Source organism: Gobio gobio (assembly GCF_949357685.1).
Source record: "Gobio gobio genome assembly, chromosome: 17".
In the NCBI taxonomy this organism is placed as follows: domain Eukaryota; kingdom Metazoa; phylum Chordata; class Actinopteri; order Cypriniformes; family Gobionidae; genus Gobio; species Gobio gobio.
In genome coordinates this window covers 18,928,249-18,949,600 of record NC_137110.1, presented here as the reverse complement: position 1 = coordinate 18,949,600, position 21,352 = coordinate 18,928,249, and the positions used below count along the sequence as shown (strand labels likewise).

Here is a 21,352-nt window from a genome sequence, read left to right as displayed (position 1 = left end):
GCATGGTGAAGTAAATGATGCCAGACTATCCATCAGTTGCTCTGAGCTAGTGATCCTCTTATCCTGTCACCAAAATCAGACATGCCTGTGATTGGCTACAATGCTCAATGCAACAAAAACATATTGTAAGTAGTAACTTTTAATGTAATGGGAGTAAATAAAAAAATAATACTATTATAAACACTTTTCACATAGGTAATCACAGCAGCTATAATCGTGATCACACGATTGTGCACAGATTATTGGATTTTTGCATTGCAGACAAAGACAAAATAGTACAAAAACCGGTAATGTAGATAAAAACGGAAGGCACTGAGAAATCTGAGAACGTGAACACATTCAAATTAAAGCAATGGAGCTCATAAAGCTGAATTAATCCTTGGAAATATCGAACATAAGTTTCTTCAAGAAACCTTTACAGAATTTACACATTTTCATTTATATATATACTGATTCAGAAATTAACCATCAGCTGCATTTACCCATGACACACTGGCTCATGAAATCTCCTACCTCAGGAGTCAGGACATTTAGGTTAGGCTAAACTCGTTTTAGGTTTTGCATGCTACCCTGTCCGATGATTTGACTCCATAATTAACACATTTATCGCAACAAAAAATTAAAGGGACAATTCCATCCAATTCAATAATTAATAGCCCACGTTTGAGATCACCGATTAGATATTTTAAACAGGTCTCCAAGTTAGTTTATCTAGGTGTTAACAGTTTAAAGAAGCAGGTGCTGACTGTTTTTCTGAAAGTCAAATCGAGGTCAAATAACCACATTTTGTGCAGGCTTGATGTTTTTATGTTACAAAATGAGGACAGATGATAAAGTTGCTTTTGAAACTCTTTCTTGACTTCTTTTCTTTATAATTAATTTCACTGTGATATTTGATAAATCATCCATTTATTAATGTGCACATTGTAGGTTATGAATCTTTTTCACCACTTCAAAAGATCTTAAAGTAGTCTAACAGAGGATCTTTAAAGATAGATGGCTCCTGAGATAAAAGCCATTACATAGGTCAGCAATTGTGCAATCAAAAGCTTTGACGTGACAAAGGATATGAGTAACCGTTGCAAAAGGGTCTTGTCGCCAAATCTCTGAGTAACACAAACAAGAATAACAAATAACTCTTTGTTTTATTAAGGTACATTAATAAAGTTTAACATACAAAATAATTAGTTATCTTAATACTATTTTTTTTCTTTTCGTTCTCCTTATTTTATTAATTTAAGACTTGTGGTCTATCTTTTCTTGTGGTTTATATGTGCTAGTTTCACACAAACTGTAATTGTTGGTCTGGCACTAACCTCATTGTTTTGTTCATTTGTTATTTTCCACACCTTTACAGTAAACAACGTGCCAGTCGTTCCCACTGTTTATGAAGAGTTTATTATCTTTATTGTTTATTATTATAAACACCTCCTCTCTTATTTTATCTACTAGTGCATTCTTTGAATTACTATATTTCAGATTCTACTTATCCGTGTCAGTGGGTTTTCCCCTGAAACACTTTGAAGACGAAAGATGGAAACTAAAGCGTAAAAGAGATCAAAAATCTGGGCCAGGCAGGAAGGTTGATCTGTGGTGGTGGTGTTTTCACACGCTAAACACATGTGAGAGGGAACGTGTGAGGACGACATGGGTTATTCGGTCTTGTTTCGATGTTTCAGAGCCTCGTATTTCTATGTCTTTAGTACGTCCAGGTTTTTGATATCAACAGAGCTAGTTTGTTTGTAAAATTCAAGTTTAAAGAACATAGGTTTTTGTGAAAAGTAATTACTGAATTAATTTGTATTGTTCTCATTTCTCAAATGTGACTTGCTGTTATGTGAAGCTGCCAGCCCTTTTGAGCAAGCTAATATACATCTATGATGGCAACAGCAGAGGAGCCCAAATGGAGGAGATATAACTGTTCTGAATGCACTAGGAAAGGTTAGTCTTTTTCTACAATATACCTATGACATATACCCTTCTTCTGCCTTTTGATGGATCATATCTTTCTTTCATGTTTTTTTCCCCCTTTAATTCGTGACTTTAAAGGTTAATGTAATATCAGCATATTTCAGTTTATGTTTGCTGTCTTTGAGTCTTACTTTGATAGCAGACAGTTAATGATCAGCGCTGACTAAAAAGGTGGCTTAATAAGTGGGATGCCTAACTGTTGAAACAGATTCTCAGAGTTTCAGAACAGGCAATAATACCACAAATCTAGGTCATTGGCCCTTAAAAGAGCAAGGCAAGTCTGAGAAAACAAGGTTGACATAAAAAGATTAGGCTTGTAACATTAAGTATCGCTCATGAATGCTGACTACTTAAACCGGTCGCAAGCGTATCATTGGCAACATTCTAATTTGGTGGGTTTTTTTACGCCTTTGATACTTACATGTGTGTATGACCTCTTTTATGTGACATCTGACGATATGCAAGGTATGTAACCTCATTTTTTTCTGACTATATGCTGGTTTGCTTCAGAGAAGGCAGGAGAAGAAACGTAAGGACTAGGCATGAAGTGTAGGAACAAATATTTAACTCAATATTCACTGATGATCACAGAGATCCAGAAAGGCAACGAATGGATTTTTTCATCAGAGTCTGGCAGGTGGTCTTTTTACTCCTCTTCAGCGGAAAATTCTGTGGTGAGTTAAGTTATTGTGATTGTTATTCATTTGAAGCTGCTTTCCAAGTTCCATGATCAAGCTTATATATTAATAGTGCTTTCTCTCTCTCTCTCTCTCTGCTTAGATTGCTACAGTATCAGATGTGTTGGAAAGTTAATAGTGGACTCAGATGTCATTCATATGGGCTCCAACTTGACTGTAGTATGCCAGTCAGACACTGAGCACTGTGGCAGACACTTTGCCATAGACTACAATGGACAGACCATTTTCGAAGCAATTAGTTGCTCTGTAATAAAAACACAAATAGTCATCCATCAACCCAAATCTTCACTACTCTGCAAGGTGAAGGAGGGAGACACATGGCACAGTGTTTGCGGCAGAGATCTCAAAGCTGGCTGTAAGTTCATATGTCCGTCTGTATTCACACACACATTTATTATTTCATTAATATCTCCATTAACTCATTTTATTAGACATTTTTTTTATTTAATATGACTGAATCAACCCGACTAAATTATATTACATCAATGTAAATGATTTTTAAGGGTTAACAGAAGACAAAAGACATTTGTTAACTATCATGAAATATAAATATATTAGAAAATATATGAATCAAAGTTCTGAGACATTTCTAATATTAAGTATATTAATGTTATAATACTGTTATGTTGCTAATTGTAATTATCCTATTTGTTTTTTTTAGGTTTAAAAGTATAGATTTATAGTTGTGTTATGAAAATTAACCAGTTTTTGATTATGAATATAATTTATTTTCTGCTTTAGACCCTCCCGGCAAACCGAAATTCAGCTGTGTCGCATACCAACGATCAGAGTTTGTTAACTGCTCTTTGACGGTCACAACTGAGACACATTTATTTACAAACTTCAGTGTGACATTTCAGTAAGTATGCCTGATGACATAGAGGCGGTTTTATACATTTTTATCAGAATGTGACCGGTAGAAATGTTGTCTTTTCTCAAACATAGTGAAAGATCAGCCTTTCTTCTGCTTTATCCTTCTTTTGTCTTTCTCCCATGCAAAGCAACAGTACATCTCAGATTCGCCAGTATGAGATGGACAAGGACCATCATCTCTCTATTCCACGATCTCTGTTTGATGAGAGCGTAACCTATACAGTCCATGTAAGAGGTCAAAATGCATTAGGAGAGTCTCACTATAATTTTCCCTTCTCGATTTGGGACTTTGGTGAGAGACTAAACCACACACACTTTCTGATTTCTGAATCACTTTCTCATTTTGATCATATCATGATATACCAATGTATTATGATATATCATATATGATTTGGTTTATCATACCAAATGTGCATAGGTTAGCCTGAATCATATGTTGATTTTATGACATTGTTTTTGCTCAGTGATTCCAAGCACTCCAGAGATAACACAAGCTGTGTTTGAAAATGGTGCTCTTTTTCCTACAATATACTGGAATGGCTCAGAAGATGTACTGAAACCAAGTCTGAGGTTCAGAAGGGCGCATAATGACCAGGACTGGGTGAGAGATGCTGACCCCTTAAAAAAGGATTTGTGAAAAATGTGTACTGGTTTAAAGCAAGTTATAGAGATTTTTGCTCTTGTATTTGATTAGGCCCTGGGAAGAGTAACGGAGCTCCTAGCTGGATGCATTTTGATGCAGGAAACCTTAAAACCGCTGATACCCTATCAGTTTGAACTAAGAGTGTGTGTTATAAACTCAAAAAACTGCAGCATGTGGAGTCATCCCTTCGAAATAACCAGCCCTGGAAAAGGTATTGCCTTAACATTTATTTTTACATTTTGAATAGAAGTTAGTGTTTTACCTGCAAATGTTTTGATAAAAAATTGTTTTTAAATGTCCTAGCACCCTCACACAAACTTGATGTATGGAGAGTCATCAACAGGACCAGTACACATGGACTTCAGAATGTCACAGTGTTATGGAAGGTAACAGCACCACCTATTGGACAGAGAAATCATAACATTAAATTATTGTACAATATTGTTCAACGGGGTTAGTTAGTTTTTTAATGCTTTAAAAAAAAAAGTATGCTCACCAAGGCTGCATTTATTTGATCAAAATACAGTAAAAACACTAATTTTGTGAAGTATTATTACAATTTAAAATAAGTTTTCTATTTTAATATATTTTAAAATTGTATTTATTTATGTGATGGTAAATCTGTATTTTTAGTATCATTACTCCAGTCTTCAGTGTCAAATAATATGCTGATTTGCTGCTCAAGAGACATTTCTTATTATTTTCATAAAAAAATTATTGAAAATGTTTGGGTTGCTTAATATATATATACCTTGATATTTTTTGCATGACTCTTTGAAGAATGGAAAGAACAACATTTATTTAATGCATGCTTCATTTCTTTAAAGAAAAATCTTACTGACCCCAAACCTTTGAACGATAGTGTACATTAAAGCAACTTAAATATTAACCATCTTATAAAAATTTGACCTTATGTACAAATGAGTTTTCATGGTCATTTTTCACATATTTTCTTAGTGATTAGTGATCTAGAAATCTTAATTCTTATTCAATACATTTTTTTCAAAGTCCAGAAATTTAGTTTATTTCCAGTTTAAAGTAGAATATGAAAATAATTTGCAGATTATTCAGAAGTGCCATTCTCAGAAATAGCTTTCATCTAAATAATCTTTCGATTGTGTAAATTCTTTGAAGAGCTGAATATATTGCTGACATGACAATGGCTGTTAAAATATTGTATTGTTTCAGCCAGCAGTCTGGCTTGACCTTACTAGTGATTAGTTGTCAAGCTTCAAATCATTTAATAACCTTCTCTACATTCTTGATTAAACTATTGAATCTTTTGGCATTTCCTATAACAGCATCAAAGATGACTTCAGCCAGTGCTGACTCATTAAACTTCTGTAAAAGAGTCCCGTATACATAAGAGGACATGTGATCTCTCACGTTCTTCTATAGGTTCTTTTTGGGTCAGCAGCCCACTAGTTTATTGTCCAGGTGTATTGTCTAGTACTATTTTTCATAAAAAATATCACATTGTTCCAAACCTATATAACTTAGATACCCAGCTAAATACCCTATGTTAAGAAGATTTAGCTAATGTTCCCATTAAGTTATGAAAATGTTGTTTCTGAATGTTCTCTTAGGGTGTTTTCACACTTGAGAACTCTTTAAAAGAACCAAACTCAGACTCCTTTTAAGTGGACCAAGAGATGAACCAAAAAAAAAAGAGGACTTTTTTGGTCCACTTAAGTAGGAATGTGGTGTTAGACCCCTTTGTGTTCATACTGTTGCTTTTTGGATCTAGTCAGTTTAGTGTTTAATGGCTGACCCTTTGGCCTTCAAAATGTGATCCCATTCACTTACATTGTACATGCCTCACTAACCAAGATATTTGTTTGTAGAGATTAATATTATTATTATTTTGTAAAACGACATTGCTACAAATATTGTTGAATGATCTTAAAAGGGGTCTGAGATCATTTGGAGTGTATGGGCCAAAAATCACGCGAACTGCGCTCAGACCAAGTGTGGAAATACCCTTAACGTTCACAATGTCCAGTTTAAAAAATGTTAGATGAATGTCCAACTAAAATGTTTCAGAAAATGTTTTTTCCATGAATGATGTATAAATAATGTTTTTGTGCTAAGGTTCTGTGAACATTATTAAAAACCAGATAACCTTTTAAAATTATTTAGATTTTTTTTCAAATATAACACTAATAACAACGAATATCAGTCAAAACACAAACGAAAAACACACACATACACAAACAAAAAGGGAAAAGGGAGATACAATATAAAAAATCAACTCTATCAAATCAAATCATTTGATTCCAGATTTTATAAAATAATTCACTCCTGCCCGTCATTTAATATGTGATCCTCTCTAAAATTGCACAGCTAAAAACCTCCAACATCCACAATCCAATCGGCACATAAGTGTCTGCGTTCCATTTCAAAGCAATGAAATGTAGCTATTATATAGCATAATAGATGTTGGAGATAACTTAGAATTGGTAAAATTACCTAATAAACACACCTCTGGGTCTATTGGAAAATCAATTCTATAAATTTGGGAAAATGTTGCTTCTTCTGTACCACATCTAAAGCAGAGGGGTGAAATACAGACCAGATAAACTTTGAACGAACATTATATTCCTGTTACTGGAAGAATGTTTGCTCATTACTTTGAGAGAACCTAAACAGAATGTTCCCTGTTAGCTGAGTTAGTCTGTACACTGTATTCCAGGATTTCTGAAGACACGCAATATTTTTATGTGAGGAACAGACTAGTTAAAAAATGTTCGTCCCACATGAGAACGGCTGAAGTCAGTGAGTTTGTGAACCGGATCAGTCCAGTTTATGAATGAATCATTGAGTCCAATTTGTAAACCACATCAGGCAGTGAATTGAAAGAACTGACTAAAAAGAATGATTTGTAATGTCATATACAAAAAAAAAAAAACATTATCACAGGTCTTTGCCCTCAACATTGCTTAATTGCTGACTATTTATTTCTCCTGCATCTTTCAGCACTACAAACCAGAACATTGCAGTGGACATTTGTTATATTACAAGTTATCTTATATAGAAGAAGGCCAAATCCATGAACTGAACTGCCCAGCTGGCGTCACCCATCAGACACTTCAGCTGAGCGTAGCAGAAGTTAACGTCAGTGCTGTGACATCAGCTGGGTCCTCGCCACCCACAACTGTGAGCTTGATATGCACAGGTGAGAAACAGTTTATTTATTTATTGTCTTTTGTAGGACACAGAACGTGTAAGTACCCTTAACCTCATCTGTATGAGAGTCCTCCATTTAGGAGGCGTCTACGCAATCTTCGTCTGCATGAAAGTCTTACATTCTTCTCTTTGTGTGTGTGTGTGTGTGTGTCACAGGCAAACCAGCTCCCATGATAAGATATTTAGTTCCAGCAGGGGGCAGTGTGCCTCTGTCATGGGACTTGTCTCATTACAGTGAGGAAGTGGAGGGCATTCTGGGTTTTGTTGTACAGTGGCAACAAAGCCCAGTGCACTTAGAATGGAAGAGATTAGGAAAACACTTTAATTTTACATTGCTACAAGGTAAGAAAGATTTTTTTTTCCTACAATCCAGTTCTATTGATCTTAATAATATCTAAGGGTTAAATCATTAAAAAGGGTTTGAAAATAAAACTGTATAATATGTTATGTAGATTGATGTAGTTCATATAATGATGTCCATCATCTAAGTTTCATTATAAATGTTGAACTCGCAGGTATGCAAGCCGGTGTCCTATATAACATTTCATTATATGCTGAAGAAGCCAGTGGAGTTTCAGATCCTGCATTTGTTCAGGTTTACGCAATGGAATTGAGTAAGTTCATGATTAGCAGGGTTTTTTTTAAATTACAATTCCAAATAACTATTTTCTATTTTTAATATATTTTTAATTAAAATGTAATGTGTTCTTGTGATGGCAAAGCATAATTTTCAGCATAATTTTTCCAGTCTTCACAGTGTCACAACGTCCTTCAGAAATCATTCTAATATGCTGATTTGGTGCTCAAGGAACATTTTTTCTTGACCAAAACTTTTAACAGTAGTGTAGTTCCACCAGTTAAGGTTTTGGTGTTTTTTTGGGCCGTTTTGCTTTGGTAGCAAGGCTCAAAAAGTTCATTCGAAAATCCCGATGACTTAAAGGGTCAGTTCACCCAAAATGAAAATGCTGTTGTTCCAAACCAGTAAGACCTTTGTTAGATCTTCGGAACAAATGAAGATATTTTTTATGAAATCTGAGAGCTCTCTGACCCCTCCATAGACAGTAGGCTAATTTAATTAGGCTACTACTTTCAAGTCCCAGAAAGAGAGGAAAAATATTGTTAAAATAGTCCATGTGATTAGTGGTTCAACCTCAATTTTATGAAGTGACGAGAATACTTTTTCTGCGCAAAAAAAACACCGTTCTGAAGTAGCGCTTCGAAAGTGCTGCACTGTATTTACTACGTCAATAGCATAGGAGACTGGCACAAACGAGAAGAGATGGTTGAATAAAATCGTTATTTTGGGGGTTTTTGGCGCATAAAAAGTATTCTTGTCGCTTCAATTAAGGTTGAACCACTGGAGTCACATGGACTATTTTAACGATCTCTTTCTGGGACTTTAAACTTGATCTACAGTTTTGTTTTGTTTTTTGGTGAATAGAACGTTAAAAAGAATTGCTTGTAACATTGGGAGCGTCTCAATCAGCTCCCTGGTTCAGTAGACTAGTGAACTAGGGAGCTGATTGAGACGCACCTGTTGTAAATTTCTGTCACTTATGCATCCTTGTTAAATAATTTCTTTTAAAAAAATAAATAAAAACAAATTGTGAACGGAGGTGCACATAAACATTTTACATAACTGTTTATGTTACACTTAAGTGTGGATGAGGTGTAGATTTTAAAATATTATAAATTTGATTAACAATATTACAATTACTATTAATATATAATATATATATAATATAAGTACTACTTACTAATATTTTCAAAACATTTGGCTTAACATTTTCTTACAAAATAAACAATAAACTTGCCCTCTAAATTGCCACAAGAGGGCAGTGACAGAGAATTTGTCAAAAGTCAGTCAGTTTTTGTGTAGGTTGTGAATATATTTAAAGAGTTTTTATTAATTGTTTAACATTTTCCTACTCAATGATTGAAGAGGCACTTTATCCTCTTGTTTCTTTTTCAGAGCCTCTAGCCGGTCCAGATGTATCAGTTACCATTGTAGGAGAAACGCAGATTTTGATCCAATGGGACGAGCTCACCCAAGAAAAACAAAGGGGATTTATCACAAACTACACCATTTACTTCCAAAGACATAGAGACAAGAGATTTCTTCAGACCCGTAAGTAAAACTGTTTTTTTGTAAGTGTGTTGGGTTGTGGTTTATGCCTGTAAGGGGAGGAGTCACGTGGTTTGTAGGCTACACAGAGAATCAGAACTTTTGTTTTTTTCTTCAACATAAAAACAATGTTTTTTTCCCCCCCACAACACTTCAGGTGTCTTTAACCTCACCCCACAAGTGATGCAGTGCACCTTCATGCATTTAGCACAGTGGAAAGACTCTACCTGTCTTTGGTTTGAGACTCATCACTGTCACACCCACAGTTTGACAGCTGGGTTTTCCACCATTTACTGAAAATATTCACATCCTCTTCCAGTAACCCCACTCCCCTACACTTCTACATTACAGGTCTAAAACAGATGTTGTATACAGCGTGTATTCTAAGTTAATACCGCAAAACATTTAGTGTAAAATAAGTTGTGTAAATAAGTGTAAAATGGATTTCGGAAGCAACATGAGAACCATTTTTAAAAGGTTTCAGTTTTATATCTTGTTGTTCAATCAGCTGATCTACTAGCCTTACCAGCTAAAAATCTGTCTAAAACCCTTCTAAAAACCAACTAAGAGACCAGCTGGACTGGGCTGGTTTAAGTTTTTTTTCTTTCAACAGAGATATTATTTACAGATTTTAAATCATACACTGATGCAACAACATATGAAGCTGAAGACTAGCTTAGCCAGGCTGGGTGAGAAGCATAAACCAGCTAGAACTATTTTAAGAACAGCAAACCAGCTTAGACTGGTATAAGTCGTTTTTTTTTCTGAAGGGATATGCACTACTGTTAAAAAATTTGGAGTCGTAATATTTGTTTTTATTCTCTAATGCTCACCAAGGCTGCATTTATTTGTTAAAAAAATACAGTAAAAACAGTATTGGAACTGTTTGATATTTTAATATAGTTATATATTTTAAAATGTAATTTATTCCTGTCATGGCAAAGCTGCATTTTCAGCAGTCATTACAGTCTTCAGTGTCACATGATCCCTCAGAAATCATTCTTATATGCTGATTTGCTGCTCAAGAAACATTTATAATTATTATCAATGTTGAAAATGTTGGGCTGCTTTTTGTGGAAATCATGATACATTTTTCAGGATTCTTTACAGTTCAAAAGAACAGCATTTATTTGAAATAGAATTTTACTGATCCAAACTTTTAACAGTGGTGTAGTTACACCAGTTAAGTAAATGTACAGGTTTTGGTCTTTTGTTGGGCCGTTTTGCTTTGGCAGCAAGGCTCAAAAAGTTAATTTGAAAATCCAGATGACTTAAACTTAATCCACAGCCGTTTGTTGTTATCTATGGTAGTGTTGAGTTAATATTTTAGTATTGCAAGAGAAAAGAAAATGTATAGCTGATGGAAAAAAGTTGTCACTCTCAAAGGGACAGGCCCGTATGTCAGATTTAACTGAAACTGAAAACTGTTCATTGATTGGCCTCACATGCTCAGTTTCTAAATTTATATATAAATATTGTGGTGAGTAAAATTATTAGAGAGTAAATTGCGGTTTATATAGGCTTTCATCCCGGCTGCGCATCATTGTAGATGCATATTCACTAGAGTGACTGTATTCTATGTTATTTTTCTGCCTCTTTAGAGCTACAGCTCTGGCTAGTGCGAATGAGACCTAGTAGCTATTCTTAAACATGTGGCTTCTGGCATGACAGGAAGTAGAGGCAACAGCGGAAAGCATGTGGCTATGTGCAAATGTTTTTGTCTTCAGCGTAAGCTTTTCTAACCAAGCTGTTAAGCAGACATCAGTGTCTAAAACATGTCTGTTATGATCCTGTGGTGTAACAATGATGTCAAAGAACGCAGAAGAGACAAAAAAGTACATGACGGCTTTCTCTCAGTGTTAAATATCTCCACCCTGATGAACAGTTACAGGAGCATTTGAACTTTCATGTTTCATTCTACAGTTACTCTTAGACCTTTGACCGTTCAAAGAGAAACTGTCAGTCAGCTACCTAGCCTTTGCTAAAACAAACTGAACAGAGAGTGATGCAAATGAATGTTTAATATTATCTTCTCCTCTTCATCTCCTCATGTTTTGTGTGTGCTCTGCTTGCAGAAATTGTGCCTTATGCATATCCTAGACGTTTGAGTTGGGAGCTGCAGGGCCCACAGGAATGTTTCGATATTCTGGTCTCTGCATGGAATTCTGCGGGTGAAGGGCCCAAAGGAAAACCTGCCACCTGCTGTAGTCCCAGGAAAATATATCAACCCAGTTCAGACAAGACAACAGGTGTATTCTCTTATGAAATAGAAAGAAAAACCAAGCATTGTACTTTAGCTAACTTAACACCTTTGCTAACATTCTGGCAATGTTTTCTCAAAGTTCTGAACAAACGTTCTTTCATTAAAGATGCTGTCCGTAACTTTTTTTGTGTTCAAGATTTACAAAAATTATATAATGAGAATGTACAACATGAATCCATTTCCCAAACCGTGTTTTTGTCTTACCCTGAATCATTATGGTACACTTATAAAAAGTGTTTATATTGGGACTTTTTCAGACCGGTCTGGTAGGAGCACAGTCCCTGCGTGACTCGCCATAGACATAAACATAGAGAAGTAGCTCCGGCTGCAGTGTTCTTCCGTAAGACGCATGCAGTTCTGTTTAATAACCGCTAGAGCGCAAAAGGTTACGGACTGCAGCTTTAACATGAATAAAATGTTTGTTCAAAGTAATCAGGTCTTTAATAATGTTCTCAAAACGTTAGTTTTATCATTAATATAGTGATATTAAGTCACATTAAACTTTTTTACTTACTGAATGTTCACATAACTGGACGTTTTGAGAACATTCAGAAATAACGTTTTCATAACTTATTGGAAACATTACCAAAACGTTCTTGGAACATTTTTGTTAGCTGTGTGGAGAAACTTTCACCTTAAATCGCATCAGTTCGACCACAATCAATTACAAACCTATACATCTTTCCAGAAAATTTATGCAGAGACGATTTTTAAATACAGTATTTGATGAAAAGATGTTGCTGTATGATGTTGCTGTATTGAAATATTAAAATTCTGTCATCATTATTTACTCATATTGATGTCATTCCCCTTTACGGCTTTCTTTTGTCTGCTGAACACAAAATAAATATTTTGCAATAAGATATTTTTTTTGTCTACAGTTTGGAGGCCTTCTGTTATACAAATACAACACTTATGATCTTATGACGAGGGTTTAGTCCAGGGGTGTCCAAACTATACAGTATATATATATAATTCATCATCCCGGTCCGCATTTGGCCCGCGGGCCGAACTTTACACACCCCTGGTTTAGTCAGTAGCTCACAAGGCTTGAGATGTTACCTTAAGTAAATTTTACGGTCAGGGACATTGTATATTCAAATGGAAAAAATGCCATTTTCACTCTTCTGAAGGTGTCATCCATCTCCAATAGAAAAACATACTGAACTTCAGGAGTTCACTGAACCTTAACATAACAGATAAAAATTAGCTGGCATTGATTTTATTGGCAAAAAAACAGCATTCACAAATCAACTGGACGAGCATAATGAGGAGGTATCCAGTTTGGCACAGGTGCAGATGGTCTTACGTTTAACACTTAAACAAATACAAAACACTGAGGCACAATAGCAGAAATGTCATGGTTATGGAGACATTTTGCGAAACTTTTTTTTGTGTTCCAACGACAAAAGAAGTCATAATATCGCTTTAAGAGAATCATGAGGTTCAGTGCATGTTTTGACTACAGTATTACTCATTGTGTAGGGTATGGGTTAGGCATTCCGTGCATACACAAGACACTAAATAATATGGATACAAAGTATGCACTTATAAAGTGATTTCAAAGATATTAGAAAGTTAATGCAGAATTGTTCCAACAATACCATGTTATTGTGTACTTTCCAGGTGGAATGATAGCTGGATTTTGTGTGGCTGCTGCTTTTCCTATAGTGATCCTGGCCAACCTGATGTACCTGAAATGTGTGCGGCAAAGGTGAAATGCTGAACTAGGGGGTTTTGATGTTACTAAGCGTCTGCACTTTCATTTGTGCAAGTAGTTTCACAATGTGGCTCATGCTTGCAGTCTTTCATAATGTTACAGTCACAGTCAAGTGAGAATGTCATGACATTGTATAAGAGGAGACTTCATAGCAATTTGTTGTGATGTGAAAACAATGTCCATTTTATTTAATAATAAGCTACAATGTATTGAATGATGATGATATGGAGAAGTTAGATGTGTTTGTGTATAACTGTTATTTTTATTTCTCAAAAAATCTCTTTACAGAATGATGAAAATGTGCATGTCCATGGGAGTCTCTTGGATTTTTGAAAATTTGCCGAAATTCGATAACAGCAATGCTATAAAACTACTAAAGGTAATAAAGTTTATTTATACAATGTCATTTTTAGTTAAATACTACAATAAATGTGCAGTAATAGGAGTTTGGAGGCCTTCTCTACTGAAAACTAGTTAGTAGAGGCTTAGGTGTGGATGGTCTTAAAAAAAACACTTAAAGGGGACCTATTATGCCCATTTTTACAAGTCTCAGGTGTCCCCAGAATGTGTCTGTGAAGTTTCAGCTTAAATACCTCACAGATCATTTATAAATCCATGCTTTAAATACCCTTTTCTGACTACAGTCAAGAACAGGCTATTTTCGTGCATGTGCCTTTAAAGGGGCTATATGCAACTTTTTCCCCAAAATAAACGTAACAATAGCCTTTTTATTTTACCATTTATGACTCAAACATCTCCTGATGAGCATACTGACACCTTGTCCGCTCACAGTGGGTGCACCTATAAGCCTGTATCCTATTTTTCCTATTTTCTGGCGGGTCAGTTTTTCCGGCGCTGTCTGCGGATGTGACGTCACCACCGCTGCGAGAGCGAGCAGAAAATAAGAGCAGTTCTATTTTTTGGCCACAGGTGTCAGTCGCGAGTTTAAATTTCAGAAAAACGCATATAGCCCCTTTAAATGCAAATGAGCTGCTGCATGACACCTCTCTCCACACAGTTACTGCCTCAATTGGATTCTCTGCCAAATACTAACAAGACATCTGATTGGTTTTGATTATATTATATTGCGATCCCTCTCACGGATAGCATAGTTCTTATTTCATCATTAATTCAAGTTTATTATTTCCATGCGTTTTAAAGCTATATTCGTTTATCCTTCTAATGGATAATTTTCTGAGCGCACTTATCCGAAGCACACGCACACAGACAACTGGTTGTCAGATGTCAAGTCTTGTGAATAACTTATCTTTAAAAATGTTTTGTTGTTTTTAAACTGTCAAATACACACAAGTGTCTTGCTCACCGTTGTCGCTTACGAAAACAAAATAGCGGCGCTATGGGTGGAAACGTCCAAGGGGCGGTAATGTTATAAAAAGATCCCTTCCTACGTCAATAGGGGAGAGAAATGTGAGTGGCTCGTTTTTTCTAGTGCTTGCAGAGAAAAGCTTACCAAAACAAAGTTAGGTTGTCCTTTTTCACATTTTCTGGGTTGGTAGATGCACCAAGGACCCGATTATAGCACTTAAACGCGGAAGGAGTCAGATTTTCATGATATGTCCCCTTTGAAAAATACAGAACACTATGAGGCACAATAGCAGAAAAATGTCATGGTTATGGATGTCCTCAGAATCTGTCAACAATTAGAAGACCAAATTGAAGTTTGATTGTACAATATTGTAACAGGAGATTGCCAATGTTCACATTTAACACAATAACAGGAGTCATAAACCTTCTACAATGGCTGAAGTAAAACAACATTTTATGTTCATGCCTGTTATATATGGAGATTTGGTTCATACTCATACTCATATTCATACTGCAACTCCATACTTACCAATACCTTACATTTCTTCTTAGGATGACAGCTATGGCCCTTGGGGACCTCTTCCTGGAGACAGTGATCCTCCCTTAACTCCCATTGAGGAAGTCAATCCGTCTTGGGAGAGGCAAGACTCTTATCCAACTGTTCTTCACGTCACAGAAACGCCCACGACAGACCTGTTTTGCATCGATTCTCCTTATAAACCTCAGTTATTGACCGCTTCACAGAGAAATGAAGAAGTCTTTGAGACTACAGAGGAAGAGTTAAAGGAGGAGGACCAGTTCCCTTTGTTGGTGTCTCCATCAAATCATGACTTCAGTTGGGATTTAACCTGTATTCCCGTAAAACATGGGCATCTTAATAGCTTCTTTGCCATGGATGGCGCGCTCGGATCCTTGGGCATTCTTGAAGGCCTCCTCTCTCCCCCTCAGATAGCTTCCAATAAGGATGGTAGAGTGGAAGAGAACGAGAGGACTGTGGAAACAGGAGATGTAGAGCAGAGCACTTTCATAAGTCAAACTGTACTACCCAATGACCTGGAGAGCTGCTTCAGAGGGCCTCAAGGGCTTTTCCATAGTTTTTTAATTCCAGAAGAGGTTTAGACAATCTTTTGCACATATTTTTAAAGAAATATCTTGCGGCCAAGAGTACTGCAGAACTGAATATCAGCGTGGATGTGATTCTGTGGTAATCACAAGCATATTCAAGCACTTGTATGAGACTGTCTTGTACATAAAGCATTAAGGTTTTTTATGATTTTACATAGTTATACTTTATTTTCTGTGTATTGTCTGCATTTCATCAAATGTGTGGCTTTAGTCAGATGCATATGAATCATTTTGTGATTGTTGCTGATCGATTTATTCATAGTTACTTCTTCTCCTTGAATACTATTTTGATACAAATGAAAAGACACACAGCTGTCAAATTGCACTTTTTTTGCCTAAATATTCTCTTCTTTTTTATTTTGAATGTCACTTATGGTCAAAACATCAAGAAACCTTGTGAAAAAGAAGTATTTAAAAAAAACTGTACTTACAGATAAAAATAATATTGAAATAAAGCCACTCTAGTGTACTTAAAAGGGGTACACTATCATGATTATGTTTCTTAGTGCACACGATTAAGTGCACTTTGTAATAATGTCAAGTTAAAAGTTTGATGTACTTAAAGGGATGAAAAATGAACATTTTGTCATCCTTTACTCACCTTCAAGTTGTTCCAAACCTGTATGAGTTTCTTTCTTCTGTTGAACACAGAAGATATTTTGAAGAATGTCTGTAAAAAAAGTAGGGGACAAAATGCTACGCAAGTCAATGGCTACCGTCAACTGTCATTTTTGGGTGAGTTATACATTTAAAGGGATAGTTCTCCCAAAATGTTTTAATTATCATATAATTTACCCAACCTCAAGCCAGGTATATATGACATTCTTCTCTAAGACGAATACAATCAGAGTTATTTTTAAAAGATTGTCCTGGCTAATCCAAGCTTTATAATGGCAGTGAATTGCAGCCCAAAATCTGAAGCCCAAAAAGTGCATCCATCCATTATAAAAATAATCCATGCGGCTCCAGGGGGTTATTAAAGGCCTTCTGAAGCAAAGTGATGGGTTTGTGTAAGAAAAATATCCATATTTAAAACTTTATAAAGTAAAGTATCTAGCATCTGGCGGACCGCCTTCTGTATTCAACTTGCGAAGAAAGTTAGATATTACTTCATAACGTGTTAAATATGGATATTTTTCTTACAAAAACCCATCGATTCACTTCGGAAGGCCTTTATTAACCCCTCTGAGCCGTGTGGATTACTTTTATAATGGATGGATGCACTTTTTTATAACTCCGATTGTATTCGTATGAAAGAAGAATGTCATATACACCTAGGATGGCTTGAGTAAATCATGGGGTAATTTTCATTTTTGGGTGAACTATCCCTTTAAGTCCTACTTAATGGGCCAAAGAAACACATTAGATTACATATACATTTAAATACTAATACATTTTCAGGTAACACTTTACAATAAGGTCTCATTTGTTAACATTAGTTATGTATTAGCTAACATGAACTAACAATGAGCAATACATTTGCTGCAGCATTTATTAATCTTCATTAATGTTAGTTAATAAAAATCCAGCTGTTCATTGTTTGTTCATGTTAGTTCACAGTGCATTAACTGATGTTAACAAATACAACATTTGATTTTTAATAATGTATTAGTAAATGTTGAAACTAACATTAACTAAGATTAATACATTCTGTAGAAGTGCAGTTCATTATTAGTTCATGTTAACTAAAGTAGTTAATAATGTTAACTAATGAAACCTTATTGTAAAGTGTTACCCATTTTCACTTTTTCATTTCCAACTACAATTAGCATGCAATTAAGTGTCCAGAAACATTACATTCAGTTTCAGGTGGAATTCAGAATATTATTTTACAGTCAATTATTTCCATAATAAGTTCTCTTGTCAAAAGTATGCTAATGGTGTACTTTATTTTAGGTAAGTTTAGATGAAAGGTCATCAGATCATATATTAATCCTAAAGACAAGTGATTTATTCAACACATTTATGAAATTGTAATCGTCTATAAGACAAATGAAAGGATGAGACTACAGCAGCCATTGCATTCACAAGACAAGCTGTCTCCAAAACGTTATGGTTCCGTTAAGATGTTGTTTTTTATACGTGACATTCAGCTCACGTTGAGCTCACAAAGGACTTCCTCCTGATTCTCTGTTGGCTGTCTAATAGTTTTTAGGAGAAAAGTAAGCATGACATACGAAAGGAACTAATGAAATTCATGTAACTGCAGATGTTTCAAAGCTCATTGAGCAGGAACCATACCTTTATATTTATGTGCTAGTTTACAGGAATGATGTTAAGTTTGGAGTTTATTTACATTTAACTCTGTACTCCAGAGATGTAGTTTTTTTTTTTCTTGTTTAAAAAGACAAATTGCAGTTAACGTCCAGAGGAATTACATGGTTCAAATCTAAAGCATATACATTATTGCGTTGGAAATAACTTACTTATAATCTTTATCACAATCAGATGGTATATATAATGTTTTAAAAACCTATGAAGCAGGGTTTGACATGTATAACCATGTTAACCTGATATGTTATTTATACCATTAGCCAGTGGGTCTCAAGAGGTTCATTTTGGTTCTCAGTTACACTACTAACCATAATGCTTTGCAGAGACGCCTGCACCACAAAGCTGTTTTTAAAACTTCCTGAGAAAGTTATCGTGTCACCCTTAAGAATACAGTTCAACATCTCACACGTGAGGAGACGTCATCAACTCATGCGCAGCACATCTTTGCACAAACATTCCACTATTGTGACCCTGTATGACACCTTTCAAGATGATGTATGGGAACTTTTAATGGTGGGTGGGCAGTCTGGACCTGATAAAAGCACCTATTTTGTCCCTTTATGATTATGCATTATGCAATGTGAAGCATAGTGCTGCCATATTGCACTTGAGAGCAGAGACATCAAGGAATATCTTATCCAAGCCTGAGAAAGCTTCCCCATCACTTGGAAAATAGTTTTGTCAACAGCTTGGAAGACTTATTCTCATGTTCTTGTGTAATTGACTACTACTTTTTGTGTGGTATGACAGGTTTCCTATATATATACAGTGGCAAGAAAAAGTATGTGAACCACTTGCAAAATCTGTGAAAATGTGAATAATTTTAACTAAATAAAAGAGATCATACAAAATGCATGTTATTTTTTATTTAGTACTGTCCTGAATAAGATATTTTACATAAAAAATGTTATATAGTCAACAAGACAAAAAAAAATAGCAGAATTTAGTAAAATAACCCGTTCAAAAGTTTATGCACCATTACTTTTCAGTGCTGTGTGTCGTTCCCTGGATGATCCACGGCTGTTTTTTGTTTTGTTTTGTGATGGTTGTTCATGAGTCCCTTGTTTGTCTTGAGCAGTTAAGCTGCCCAATGTTCTTCAGAAAACTCCTCCAGGTCCTGCACATTCTTCAGGTTCCCAGCCTCTTTTGCATATTTGAACCCTCTCCAGCAGGGACTGTATGATTTTAAGATCACACTGAGGACAATTGAGTGACTCAAACACAACTACTAAAGAAGGTTGAAACATTCACTGATGCTTCAGAAGGAAACACGATGCATTAAGAGCTGGGGGGGGGGGACTTATTGAATTTGAAGATCAAGGTAAGTATGCAAGTATCTTCTGTTGCTTCTGAAGGGCAGTACTAAATCAAAAAAGATATTTAAACAAAATAAACATTTGGACATCTTCATCCTGTTCAAAAGTTTTCACCCCCAGCTCTTAATGCATCGTGTTTCGTTCTGGAGCATCAGTGAATGTTTCAACCATTTTTAGTAGTTGTGTTTGAGTCCCTCAATTGTCCTCAGTGTGAAAAGATGGATCTCAAAATCATACGGTCCCTGCTGGAGAGGGTTCAGATATGCAACATTTTAGTGTGAGATGGTGGTCCAGTGGGTTAAACCATGGAACTGATACACGAAGGTTGCTGGTTCAATCCCAGCAGTCCCCACCTGTGGTTCCTTGAGCAAGGCTCAAAATAAAACAAATTAAAGATCAAAATAAGTGGGCTAACATAGGCAAAGCATAGTCATATAAGAACCTCCTTCAAATAAGACAATATGAGTTTAGCTTGTAATTAATTACTTTTTTTTTTTTTTTTTTAGTTTAAGCCCATTACATCTTCAACAGTGTAATTAGATTGCTGTACTAATTACTCTCTAAAAAGTATTGAATTACTTATTACTAATTACTTTCTAAATCCCATATCAATCTCGACCAGTAGACCAATACAAGGATAGACATGAAACTGTTCTTTTAATTCTTTTAAATAAGCAATATAAAATTGCAGAAATTATTCATAACCTGACCAAAGTATTTCAAGCTAAAAGGTTACATTAAAAACATAAATTTTATCATTAGATTTTAAATGTTAATGTTAAATCCACTATTGTGTTAGAATGGTTCTATACAATATTTAACGCAATTACATCAATTAAATTACAGATGAATTAAGAGTAATCCCTTACATTACCTTTTCAAAGGGAAAAGTAATTCAATTACAGTAACGAATTACTTAGTGCATTACACCCAACACTTATCATGATGCATTTCTTTCAAACACGTTTAGAAGCAATAGGAGTCCGAAGACCTGGTTTGTGTTTTATGTTTATTCTAGGTTGCAAGACTTTGCTTTTAAGTCATTCCTGTTGTATATGCCCTAGGCTAATATATTAGATATAATATTAAACTTTTACATATATGGAAATCTCCTTAGGTTTCTGTTATTTTATTTTATTTCACAATTAAGTGAACATGGGGAAACTGTAAATAATTGAACAACTTTGATTTGATAGATTGGGTAGTTCTTGTTGGCACGAACAACTGGCAATTTAATACATTTCTTCACTTTGCTTCCTCTAATTGAAATGTTTGGCACACTCTTAAAAAAAAAGGTTTTATATGGCTCCAAAAATGGTTCTTCGTCGTAATCAGGAACCACTGTTGGTGCTATATAGCACCATATTTTAACATGTTCTGTGTATCGTAGCGGTGCTATATAGCACCTTAGTTAGCGGTGCTATATAGCACCTTAGTCAAAGAACCGGTGAAGAACCTCTGAAGAACCACTGAAGCACCAAAATTGGTCCTATATAGCTCTTAAAAAGGTTCCCTTATGATTACGAGGCAAGAACCATTTTTGGTGCCATATAGAAGTGTAATATTATTTCACAGTGTCCTTCACACAGAGAAAAAGGGTGTCAAAATTGTACCTTTAGGGGTACAACAGCTTGTCGCTGGGGCAGTAAAAAACATCTGTGTACCTTTTTTACTCCTAAAAGGTGCATAGTACTTTAAGGTACTTAAGGTAAGTACACTTTTTGAGTATCTGTACTTTCCTTGAGTAATATTGTTTCTGGAAACTTATGACTTTTACTTCACTACATTTGAAAGACAAATATCGTACTTTTTACTCCACTACATTTTATCAA

General features: G+C 35.3%; 1 protein-coding gene across 2 annotated transcripts; it reads left to right on the top strand.

The window, feature by feature from the left end:
- The first annotated feature begins 1,611 nt into the window (after window positions 1-1,611).
- Window positions 1,612-16,500, top strand: il23r (interleukin 23 receptor). 2 transcript variants are annotated; one of them, XM_079841602.1, is made up of 17 exons: window positions 1,612-1,702; window positions 1,844-1,941; window positions 2,482-2,645; window positions 2,752-3,024; window positions 3,411-3,528; window positions 3,671-3,834; window positions 4,007-4,143; window positions 4,237-4,396; window positions 4,489-4,571; window positions 7,162-7,360; window positions 7,528-7,713; window positions 7,887-7,985; window positions 9,344-9,499; window positions 11,572-11,745; window positions 13,386-13,473; window positions 13,768-13,858; window positions 15,358-16,500. In XM_079841602.1, the coding sequence occupies exons 3-17, from the start codon at window positions 2,582-2,584 to the stop codon at window positions 15,922-15,924; spliced, it is 2,559 nt and encodes an 852-aa protein (XP_079697728.1). In that variant the 5' UTR covers window positions 1,612-1,702; window positions 1,844-1,941; window positions 2,482-2,581; the 3' UTR covers window positions 15,925-16,500. The 2 variants fall into 2 exon arrangements, with proteins under 2 accessions (XP_079697728.1, XP_079697729.1); XM_079841603.1 differs by having other exon boundaries at window positions 1,615-1,702; window positions 2,563-2,645.
- Window positions 16,501-21,352: the final 4,852 nt, after the last annotated feature.

Bases quoted from the DNA above. Each gene is read 5' to 3' on its own strand.
- il23r (XM_079841602.1), top strand. From the start codon at position 2,582: ATGGATTTTTTCATCAGAGTCTGGCAGGTGGTCTTTTTACTCCTCTTC. The intron at 4,397-4,488 runs GTATTGCCTTAA...TAAATGTCCTAG, and splicing joins AATAACCAGCCCTGGAAAAG to CACCCTCACACAAACTTGAT. The intron at 7,986-9,343 runs GTAAGTTCATGA...TTTCTTTTTCAG, and splicing joins GGTTTACGCAATGGAATTGA to AGCCTCTAGCCGGTCCAGAT.